Source organism: Sceloporus occidentalis, unplaced genomic scaffold (genome assembly GCF_023333645.1).
Source record: "Sceloporus occidentalis isolate IW3139 unplaced genomic scaffold, rSceOcc1.0.p SCAF_78, whole genome shotgun sequence".
Lineage (NCBI taxonomy): Eukaryota > Metazoa > Chordata > Lepidosauria > Squamata > Phrynosomatidae > Sceloporus > Sceloporus occidentalis.
In genome coordinates, this window is record NW_028317058.1 from 1,801,479 (window position 1) to 1,813,787 (window position 12,309).

The 12,309-nt window shown below is 38.5% G+C and overlaps 1 protein-coding gene across 1 annotated transcript; it reads left to right on the plus strand.

Moving 5' to 3' along the window:
- The first annotated feature begins 512 nt into the window (after window positions 1-512).
- LOC149285507 (small glutamine-rich tetratricopeptide repeat-containing protein beta-like) lies at window positions 513-7,251 on the plus strand. Its single transcript, XM_089495255.1, has 10 exons — window positions 513-612; window positions 3,251-3,354; window positions 3,573-3,648; window positions 4,024-4,123; window positions 4,794-4,898; window positions 5,188-5,326; window positions 5,427-5,489; window positions 6,100-6,137; window positions 6,754-6,837; window positions 7,140-7,251. The coding sequence occupies exons 1-10, from the start codon at window positions 513-515 to the stop codon at window positions 7,249-7,251; spliced, it is 921 nt and encodes a 306-aa protein (XP_089351381.1).
- Window positions 7,252-12,309: the final 5,058 nt, after the last annotated feature.

The following is a 12,309-nucleotide window of genomic DNA, read 5'->3' on the forward strand; positions in this document are numbered from 1 at the left end:
TGTTCTGCTTCCATTATATTTGGAATTAAATACACATAATACTTTTAGTAGTGACGTTTAGCTCCTGAAAGCATGAATGTTGCCGGTGATAATGTCATTTTATCCCACTGGGCTTAAGTCTGATGAGGTGCTGTTGGAAGTAGAAGTCGGTATGAAGGTAAGTATGAAGGCAAAATCACAAGAGGTATTTCAATTCCCTTAAATCATTAAAAAGGTATATATAAAAAAAGGACAGACTAGATGGGCCAAATGTTTTGTTTCTGCCATCACTATCTGTGTATATGAAACACCACAATGGAATATGAGAGATGCTTTAACTTATTTAATGTTATTTCTTAAGCCACCAACAGTTGTGATTATGAGAATTATTTTCTTCTTCCTGTAAAGCTATAGCATTTCAATATTCATGTATTAATGCACATTTTTGAATTTTATTCATTTAGCATAACATTTCCTTCAAAGATCTAAATGATGACATGATGTGATTTAGGTTGTCCTTGTCTGCTGTAAAGATGTCCTCACTTAAACGACTCGTATATGCAGTCATCCACTTCCTGAGAGAGCAGAGTCAGCGGGATGATTACACATCAGATGAGCAGGAAAGTTTGGAAGGTAAATAATTAATATGGTCAATCCATTAGTAACGAATGTAGGAAGACTTAACACTTAAACAAGGAAGTCCTGATTAAGACTTTATTGGAGTGGATTTCCTGAAAGATTCATGTATAAAACAGCACTGTCTGTAAAGTGCACCTGGAATGAAGCTCCGTCGCCTAATTACATGCACAGATACATTCAGAGGTGGGAAAGATCACTTTCCATTGTTACAAATCTCTGCTGTTTAGTAGTGTGTTTCTTCCATTTTCTGGCAATGTCCATTGGCATTCAGATCTGGTGGTAGTGCCAGCATTTGTAATGTAGAAGGCTATGTTGGTCATTAATCCCTTCGGGCTGGGTGGTTAAATGTTTAATTGCTTCAACGGGAAGTTCCAGCTCCTGCATTTTGATGATGTCAGGGGTGAGAAGCTGATTTTGGGAATGGTTACATAGAAATCCACAATTTCTTCTCTGTATCTGTCTAAGGAAAAATACTGACACTTACACCTAGAAAGATGCCATGTTCTAGTGCAGGGCTGTCAAAGTCCAAGCCTTGAGGGCCTTAAACAGGCATGGATTCTGTATAACCATGATTGAACACAAGGGATTTAATCAATTTCAGTTATTTAAAATGAGCCACCAGTTTTCTACACGGTTATACCCTGGTTGGAGCCTTTTGGTCACCAGTGCCTTTTACACATAAGTTTGAGATCCTTCAGAAAGAGTGTTGGAATCAGAGGCACTGTAAGGGGCTAAAAGACCAAAGACCTAAGTTTACACCAAGCAGCCATAACATGATCACCTACCTAATATTGTAAAGATCCTCCTTTTGCCGATAAAACAGCCCATATTCATTGAGGCATGGGCTCCACTAGACCCCTGAAGGTGTGCTGTGGTATCTGGCACCAAGATGTTAGCAGCAGTCACTTTAATTCCTGCGTGGATCGGACTTGTTTGTCCAGCAGATCCCACAGATGGATTGAGATCTGGGGAAATTAGAGGCCAAGTCAACACCTTTTACTCGTTATGACAGTCATGTGTGAGCCTAGCCATGCTCAAGTTCCAAATTACTTTGGATTGGTTAACTGTACTTCACTAAAACTGTGTGAACTCCTGCATTTGGCATTTTTCTACAGATGACATCCTTTAATTTATCGAATGTGAAATTATAAAATGTCAGAATGTTAATGCCAAGGTTAAAGTGTCGTGTTACACCAAGGACGTGGAAATATGACATAAAATTATTGATCAAACACTTGTTAGAAGAAGTTTTTAAACTTATCGTGTTACATTGACAGTGAGGGTAAAACAAGGCATAACAATCTGTGTCCTTAGATATTAGATAATTGGCTTACCAGAAAAAGCTATTGTCACCCAGTCCAAAGAAATTGGAGCAACATTACATGTAGTTGTAGAAGTGAATTTATAAAACGCTTAAAACAAATGTAAAAGGTTGCGGATTTACCAGAAACGCACACAGTTCTGAGAATGTGTGATAATTTTAATCTTATGTTGGACATTAATAGGCTTTTGTTCTGAGCAGAAAACTACTTTTATGTACTCAAAAGAACATGCTTGTTGATAGTAGTATGAATAGTATATATATTTGTCCATTTAACTTCCCAGTACATGTAGCCAAAAAACTGATAAGAGAGGATAACCCAGTGCCTTTCACAGTATGACCAATAATACACATTTATTTATTTATTATTATAAAAAAAAAAAGTCAAAACGGAAGCCTGCCACAACGCTATTCCATAATATATCGCCTATCCAGATTAGAATCCTTTCAGGAAGCTGAGGTGACTTATGTGGACCTTTACAGGGGATATTTTCCAGGCAGCATTCTAAGTTTTGATATTTAGCAGTTTTTATTAAAAAAAAATCTGCCAGCTTAGTTAAGTTTTTTTTTTTTAACACTATAGGACCAGAGCAATTTTCATGTTTTTGCTATATTTCTTCAACTGTTATACTTTCATTTAGTTTACACATACAAATTACATATTTTTGTGACAGGTAGTGCTTCTTTTCAAACTTTAAAAACAATATATATATTTATGTAAACTAAAAAAAAATGAAAACCCAAAGCTAAACTTTACAGGTATATATAAATTACCAATAGACAGTATAACTATGGAAAGAAATATACTAAAAATATATTATGGTCTGATAATTTTTTAAATGTTTTTATTTATTTATTTACTTTACCTGATGTTTTAATTCTAACTATCCAAAATATATAAAAACCATACATATCAATAACACCTTAGGGTCAGGTTATAATAATAAAAATGTATCACTGTTTGTTGTCATAATAACGCTGAGAAAGAGAGACACAGAGACAAAACCATTGTTTGTACCCATCATGGAGCAGTGACCCCACAATCACAGCAATGCGGGACTGTTTTTTTTTTTACCATGACATACCAGGTATGTCATTGGTCCTCCGGGCACATCTTTTCATGACGTACCTGGTATATCATTGGTCACAAAGAGGTAGAAAGGGCCACCTGGCTGAGCTTACCCAATTCTGATGTTGCCAGGCCTCCCCTGATTTTCATAGCACATTCTTGAAAATTTAACTCTGAAATTGCAGTTTTCATTTGGGTACGTACTCCTGTCATTATTTAATGTATCCTTTTTATTGGATCAGTGGCAGTTCAGTGTCTGGAGACTGTCTTTAAGATTGGCCCAGAAGATACACATCTTGCAACTCCAAAGTCTTTGGAAGAAATGTTCTCACAAGCTGATCTGAAGGTAATTTTTATTACATGAAAATATTCAACGTTCTTGTGTTCAATATTTGAATGTGTATCGCGTGAAAGAACATAAAAAAAAAACTTGCCGATTTTCCCCTCCTTTGCCAGCCCCTTTTTTTTTTTGGAAAATTCTTATCTTCTAAAGTACTGTTTATAGCATTTCATTTTTGGTTAATGAGATGATACCCCTTGTTAACCATTTAATTTCTACAGAAGGAAGCGTTAACACCTGTAGAATCGTTTTCATCTTTACCAGCAGATATAGAAAAGGCTGAGCAGTTAAAGGATGAAGGTACTGTATATGTACGGCTAGTTACTAAAGCGTGTCATTAACTGCACCTGACTATATGGCCAAAACCCTCCACTACTGTACAAATTTACTGCAGATCTACTACAAACCCACAATGGTCTTTCTTAAGTCTTTTAGGGAGTATTGGTGCTTTCATTAACCTGCACTGCTTGAATTTACCATTGAAAGGAATTATGCTGCCATTGTACATAAAATCAGTGTTTTTTGTGGAGTGCGCTTATATTTATGAATGAAGAAAGCCTTTTTTATTCATTTAACTGTTATAGTGCAACCTATATATTATTGGGGAAAAACTAAGCACCATACACAATGGCATACATCATTAATTTAACATGGATTCTCTTTTTTAAAATTCAGGTAATAACTTTATGAAGGAGCAGAATTATGAAGCAGCCGTGGATTGCTATACACAGGCTGTTGAGCTGGATCCAAAGAATGCAGTTTATTATTGTAACAGGTAATGATATTGCTTTCCAAAATACTCACTGGTCAGGTGTAAGGAAGCATAAAACGATACTTATTCATTTTTTAAATACTGTATACAGCTATGTCATTTCCCCCTAAATGTGGTATTAAATTACATTCCCAAAATGGGTTGATAGTAGTATAATTATTGGGAGGAGGAGAACCTTAAGGTTGAGGATGCAGGCATGGTACAGAGGAAAGAAGACCCTGACGCAAAGTGAAATCGTGGAAGAGGCAGACATAGACGGAGCCAATATCTGAATGTAAGGGAAGTGCAGATTGATTAGAGGATAGCATAAGGAAAAGGTGAGGGGTACAGAATAAGACCGGTAAAGAGGAATATAGTAGAGTGGCTATCAAAAGGTAATTAAATACACTGGGGAAAGACTGGTTACAATGAAACCATATAGGCTGGATGGCAGAAAATATAGGCAAGGTCAGCCTGAGGGGAGGAAAGCAGAATGGGGTCCATGTTATGCCTTTCAAGAATTACAACTATGTCTGAAGCATAACTTTTTAGGTAACTTGTTTAAAATACAAAATGTGCAATCTTAGCGTCAAACAATGAAACTCACAAGAACCTTTTTACAGATACACCAGCCAAATGCTAAACAAAGGGGTTAAATTAACCCTCACAAATTCCCAAACTGAATTATTTCCAGGGCTGCTGCATTTAACCAACTGGGGAACCACAGTAATGCTGTAAGAGACTGCGAGAAGGCCATTTCGATTGATGGCGTGTACAGCAAGGCCTATGGAAGAATGGGGTAAGAGTGTGAGTTACTTTTTCATTTACATTTTCCCAAAATATTGCAGTGGGATGTACTGATTCCATCTCTGTCTGTTTTGGAACCAGTTCTGTACATTACTTTGTTGATGATATTCTGTACATCTGATATATAGGGTCAGAATTGTGTTTTCTGTATAAAATCTTGAATGTTCATTGAGCCGCCTTGCTCTGCCAGTGAGTAGTGTGCCCCTGATTGTAGGTACTGCGGCCGTTGATTTGGAGAGCTTGTTTGTGACGATAATAATACTTTTATGACTGTTCTATAGGAAGGCACTAGCCGCTATGAATAAGTACAAAGAAGCAATTAGCAGCTACCAGAAAGCGCTAGATCTGGATCCTGACAACGAATCATATAAATCAAATTTAAGATTAGCAGAGCAGAAACTTCGACATGTAGCCAGCCCGGTAAGCATGAATATCCATTTAATTTGGAAATACTCATCCTAAAACGTTAGGAGTGACAAAACTCTGCGGTTCTTACCCTTTTGTTCTCTTTCTCTCTTAGACAAGTGCAGGATTTGGGTTTGATATGACCAGCCTAATGAACAACCCAGCTTTTGTCAGCATGGTAAGGCATCTAAATAACGTTTAAATACTACACCTGTTACACATCGTCTTTGCAGGCTTCATTAATTCATCAACTGTAGGGGACAGCAGTTTGCAAAATCCTGAGCTAAGACTGTCGATAAGACATATATCACCAATAACATCAACACATGTTAAGACATACCGGTACAGAAGGAGAATAGGGACCTGCTCCTGCAAGCGTACAATGTATGAGAAAGTTGAGGGGGATTAGCCAGAAGGTGCTGTATGAGTTTCTTTTTTTGCTGTATTTTGTTAAGGGGATCTGAATTAAATGAATGAACAGCTGGTTTAATACAGTCTTCTCGATTTCCAGTTATATATATATATATATATATATATATATATATATATATATATAATTTATTTATTTTTTTATTCCAGAGCAGGGCTTTCTTTCCATTCATTAACCCTTATCTCCTTAAGGATTAATGCTAAAATCTTTTAAGCATTTTGTTGTTAGAGTTGTATAAATTACCACTTACAGAGCTACACAATGGTATCCATTTGAGGAGATGCTATTATCTGCAAGAAACTGACCAAGATTTTAACATACAAATGTCTCTTTGCTTCCGTATTGTCTGTTCTCCTAGGCAGCAAGCTTAATGCAAGATCCGCAGATACAACGGCTGTGAGTATCCGTGTTGCACAAGACATTGGGGTCTATTAGCAAAAAAAAAAAAGTCTGCCATTTCTTTGCTGTAAAGGGTCAAACCTTCATCAGCCCTTCTTCTAACCAAATGCCTATCCATATGCCTAACCTCTACCTAGGAGGCTCTTTAACCCATCTAATCACCCACTCAACATATACCAATTTTATGTGGATTTCTCTTTAAACTGAGAGCATAACAATCTGCCCTTTCCCAGCAATTCAGTTTTCTATTCTAGTGCTGAAAACATGTTGATGTGAGTTTGGCTGTTTGTCTCAATGGACAAGTTGTGTAAAATAAAATAGGCGCTTGCCGTTACCAAAGGAGGAGTTGTGTTCATTAAACCAGAGGTTTAAGTGAATTTACCTTAACCATCTGAAATTCCATACTAACTAGCCTTATACACGGCCAACTCGGCTATACTTCTTGGAGAAGCTCCCGGTGACTTTTCAAAATGCAGTGATTCAGTACCTACAAGCTCCTGGTTTAGTGAATACGAGCCAGAATGTGAAACTTTTTTTCCGCAGAAGCAATTCTAGCAATATAGCAGCACAAGAAAAACTAATGTGGATGATTAATGAATTTTGTGCATTGCAGGATGTCAGGAATGATGTCCAATTCTGGAGGAGGTCCAGCTGCTGGAGTGGGGGGATTAACAGATCTTTCAAGTCTCATACAAGCGTATGTATGTGCTTCTGGTTCAAAGGAATCATTAAAAGAATAAAATATGAAAAACCCACAATATATTATAAAGTCCACATGCACCTTGGTGCTCTAGAGTTAATATGTGAGATTATCATATCTAGTATCTATATCATTATGTATATGTACACATATATATATTATTGATCCTAATTCCCAGCATTCCCCAGTGCTACATTTAAATAGGGGGGATTTGTTTGCCAATTTTATTAAATACATTTAAGATGTTGCCCAACATTGTTTCAAACCATCATTCATTGAATCTTGGTTATTTCATGTAGGGGACAGCAGTTTGCTCAGCAGATCCAGCAGCAAAACCCTGAGCTTATACAGCAACTGAGGAATCAGGTGAGAAGTCGGTCATTTAGTGGAACCACAGAGGAGCATTCATGACAAAAAGCAGGTGGGTCCTAACCACATAACTTGTTCTAATTACATTTAGCCTTCCGACGTCTCCATCCATCTGCAAGTAAGCCAGGCCATTTGTTGTAATGCAGTTTGTACATTTAGCAGTCCCTTTCTTTTGTACATACACAATATTGCTACATGAATATATTATCTATTTTTATTGACTTTGTATTTCCCAAAAAAGAGAACATGGATCAATGCTTAAAACAATTATAGGATATATTAAATTGTCTGTCTATGCAATTTCAGCAGATTCTAAAATACTGCTATTAACCCAGCTTGGGTGTTGTGTTGGGAGTGCTGGGTTAATTTATAAACAAATCCCCCCTGTATTAGGCCTTATGTCATTTTACAGCAAATCCCCCTGGTACTGATATGGTGTGTTCTATAAGGCAAAAAATGTATTTAAGAGAGAGAGAAAAAAAATACACTATATGACCAAAAGTATGCGGATAGGTGTCTATCACACCAATATGGACTTGGTGGTCATCCCATTCTAAAACCATGGGCATTATTATGCAGTTGTCATATCATTTGCAGCCAAAACAGCTTCCATTGTTCTGGGACCTGCCTTTATGCTGGAATCACAAACTGGTGCTACAAAGTTGGAATCCTACAGTTGTCTAAAATGCATTTGTATGTTGTAGCATTAACATTGAGCACTGAACCGCCCCAGACCATTAACCCTGTGACGGAACGACCTGTACCCTGACTGGGTACACCTGCCAAATTGTGCTTCCTTCTGCTGAGACACCAGTGGGTAACCCCTTCAATGGAGCCGTACATGGCGCTGTGGCTAGCCGGAGCGTAGCTACGCAGTGCTGATATTGTCCTGAAAAGGACAATAAGTTGTCATAGCAGCCCACCCCAATCATCAGACAGAACTAATGTTGAGGAGGAAAACACAAATTGAGTTTGTTTGGAACAGCACAGCTATTTATACACACAAACATAATTAGATCAGGAGTATAATCCCATCACTACTGGACAGCTTGGCACCTCCATACAGTTAAATGGCCAGCACTGCCCACCCGACAATGCGTGACTTTTTCAGGGTGAAACTGAGGGAGAGGTACCGATGAAGAGCTCAGGCTCAGAAGGTTATGTTCCAAAAAGTGTCTTTATCCATCGTTGGGACCCTGAGCGACATCGCTAGAAGCGTACCCAGAAATAGTCTGCACTATAGCCGGGCCACAGTTCTCGAGCTGCTGCTGGGTAAACCCTGGTTCTAAAAATGGGTAATAAAAGAAGGTTTCCCCCAATGAACTCCCTCTCCGTAATCATCTCCGATTGTGGCCCACCACGAGCACAGTATAACCCCAAAAGTGCGATGAGGTGGGACAACGGACAGCCGTAGCTACTCAGTTCCAAATGGTGTTTGCGGCCATGTTGAGCCCCATAGCTGGCTAGTCCATGAAAGTCTGGTATAGCACATACAGTGGACCCAGGCAAATCTATATAGGGCAACAATTTCACTAACTGACTTGTGGCAAATATGGCATCCTATGATAGTGCCATGTTTTAAGTCACTCTTCAGTATGATCCATTCTACTGCCAATGGTTGTCTACAGAGAACGCTGCCTCTATGCTTGCTTTTATACCCCTATTGGCTATGGCTCAAACACCCAAACTCAATAATTAGAAGACGTGACCATATACTTTTGGTCATATAATGCATATCAATAGCTGAAGGTGGATATTATTTGACATCTGACATTGACCTCTTCATGGCTGTTAATGATGAGATGGACATATCCTGGCTGTAGCAGAAGTAAAGAAATGTTAAACTTGTAATAATTACATAATTGTGAATATATATTCTAGTTGCAGAGTAATATATTTACGGAATATTACCAGTTACTTCTCATGTGATTGGGAAAGACGGCAATGCCTGATCCAGCTCAGGACTGTATTCCTCGAACAAGCTTCATTATCACGAACATCCAGCTAACAGAGCACCAGAAACAAGAGGATCTCTCCTCTCCGACAGGGACGAACACATCTTACATTTCTTTATTTCTCCAGTTTCAAATAAGGGAGAAGCCTTGTACTGGATTCTAAATATTATATTTAAAACATGAAATCTAGCTACAAAGCTATAACATGTCTCTTAGGAAACAGATTACAGAATATTTTTATTATTATTATTTTAAACACTTTGATTTACCTATTGGCTATGAAGGCTTTCATCACATATTTCCTCCATGCGTGTCTGTCGCCATGGGCGTAGGAACCCCTAAAAATCTGGGGGGCGACAGCATTTTCCCCCATCAGATCCCCACTTTCTCCCCATCTCTCACACTATCTACCTCCTCTCCCCCCTCTCACACTATCTACCCCCTCCCTTCTCACACTATCTACCCTCTCCCTACCCTCCCTTCTCACTAGCTCCCTATCTCATTTTTCACTGTGAGAAAATATGGCCTTTAATAAAATATGCAGATTAAAATAAAGTAAATGACACAAAACCTTTACTTTTCCTCTCACTGATTTCTGGGCCTAGAAAGTTTTGTGACTACAAATTCAGAATTCTGGATAAGTTAAAATGAAATATTTCTATTTATCCTAGGGATGCACCTAAATGAAAATTCTGCACCAAAATTAAAATTCTGGACCAAAACATTCACGGTTCACTTAGCCAAAACCCCACCTTTAAAAATAATAATAAAAACTCAAATTTTTAATAAAAGTAGGTAACACACCACAATTGGACAAAAAAAATTAGCAATATGACTTGGCATGATAGGAGTGTGATTGCTAACAGAAATCACACTCCTATCATACCCAGGCAGCCAGTACATGCTGGTATAGGGTGGCTGTAAGTGATGTGCAGACCCCATATTGCTGGCAGCATCAATACACAAGGGTAGCTAGGTTTCCGCATGTACTGGCTAACAGCAATCACAGTCCCATCATGCCTAGGTTCCAGCACTTACACATCCAACCAGTAAATGCTGGAACTTAGGTATGATGGGAATGTGATTGCTGTTAGCAATCACACTCCTATCATGCCAAGTCAGCTAGTACATGCTGGTAAAGGGTGGCTGTAAGTGATGTGCAGACCCCATACTGCTGGCAGCATCAATACACAAGGGGGGCAGCTAACTAGGTTTCAGCATGTACTGGCTGACTTGGCATGATAGGAGTGTGATTGCTAACAGCAATCACAGTCCCATCATGCCTAGGTTTCAGCACTTACACATCCATGCTATCACACACACACTCATTAATTCATATACTCATTTATTCACAGATTCATTCCCTCAATCACGCATGCTGATTCAAACACCCACCCCCTTACTTGCACTGCAGCTCCTCGATGCCGCTCACAGACTTCATCAGGGGGCGCGGCCTCCCTCTGCGTTCTCTGGTACTGCACAGAGGAAGCAGGATGTGATGTCATGTGAACTCTGCTGGGTTCCACTTCCTCTTTGCAGTACAGAAGACCCTCCCACAGGTAAGTAGCGGGGGGGGGGACTCCTACGGCCCTGGGGGGGGATTTCTTAATTATCGGTCCCCCCCGCATGAGTTACTGGGGGGATCTGTCCCCCCCCCGGTTCCTACGCCCATGTCTGTCGCGCCCAGAATTCAGTCAAATTGCTGTGGAAGAGTGCAGGTAACCTTATCAGGTTGGTTGACTAAGACTTTTGTGTCTTTATAAACTTACTACACAACTCGTAATCGCTTCGTGAATTCTGTAGCTCTCCTGATTTGTGTATAAATAAGATGGGAAAATTTGTTACCCTCCCTTTTGCAAGTACTCTTAATAAACGATTTGTGGGAGATATTTTATAATGAAAAAATATTTCAAAAGTTATAGCATATTGCACAACAGAGATTTTGTTTTTTAATTATGTTCCAGCTAATCACCTGAGCCCTATATTCTTACGTTGTTAGACATACAGTAAATCTGTGCCTGAGGGTCCCACTGGCCCCAGAGTATGGAGACAGGGTGGTCTTATACTGGCGTAGGGGATGAAAAGTTTGCCATTAGAGGCGCAGATGCCTCTGCCTCTCTCACTAGCCCACGGAGAGAAACATATAGCTCCATACAGTCACTAATTTGAAGTTGATGACTTTTACTTGGTTAACTTAAAAAAAGATTGAAAGCTACATAATTGTTAGGGACCTCTCTAAAAAGGCTATATCAATGTTTCTTATCAAACAGTTATGTACTCCGCCAGCATGAACTTAATCATGGTAGCGTTAGGTTGGCTGCCATCAGGGCTCTGAATCCCTAACGATATACTGTAAATACACTTAGCAGGCGTCCTACTGATAAATCTCCCCTCGAGCCATAAATTATATTTCCTACTTTAATTATTCTAGCTGCAAATGAAACCGGTAGGTCTGTTTTCTTGTCAATACATACCACGAACCTTATACAGTGATGTGAGATCTACCAGTGCTGATTTTGTTTTGAACATTTCAATAATTCTTCATTCAAAGCTAAACCTTGTTCAATAGATTTCACCGCCTTTACAATTATTGCTTACAATATAACGCATAAAACATACGTAGAATGTCTGTATTCCTTGTCCTCAACTAGAACCGTTCAACAGACTGATAAATATTATAGTGATGAACTCTTCCAATGTTAGCCTTTAACTTGGTTTCATATTCCAAAAATTAAGATTATTAAAATCTCACTCGGATGATAAATGTATACATTAGTGTGTCTTTCTTTTCCTTATTGTAATTTTGTTGGGTCTTATTACCATCATTCTTCTGATTTTGTCATGTTAATACAATGACTGGTTATCAAACTTTCTACAGTAAAATATATAGAGTACCCAAAATGCTTCAGACAGCATGCAGATCTGCAGGTTTATACTTTGTTTAACCATTGAACAGTATTCCTATACAGCAAAATATGAAATTATTCAATACCGGAATATAAGATAGAAAAGAAAGACTAAGCACTTTTTCCCACTAATAAAAATCTTGTATTGTTTTAGTAGTCGGAGTACTAAAAAAAAAACTGTAGCTTTTTTTTAATCATTCAGAAGAAAAAAAATCTGTTTAATACTTTGCCAGAAGCTT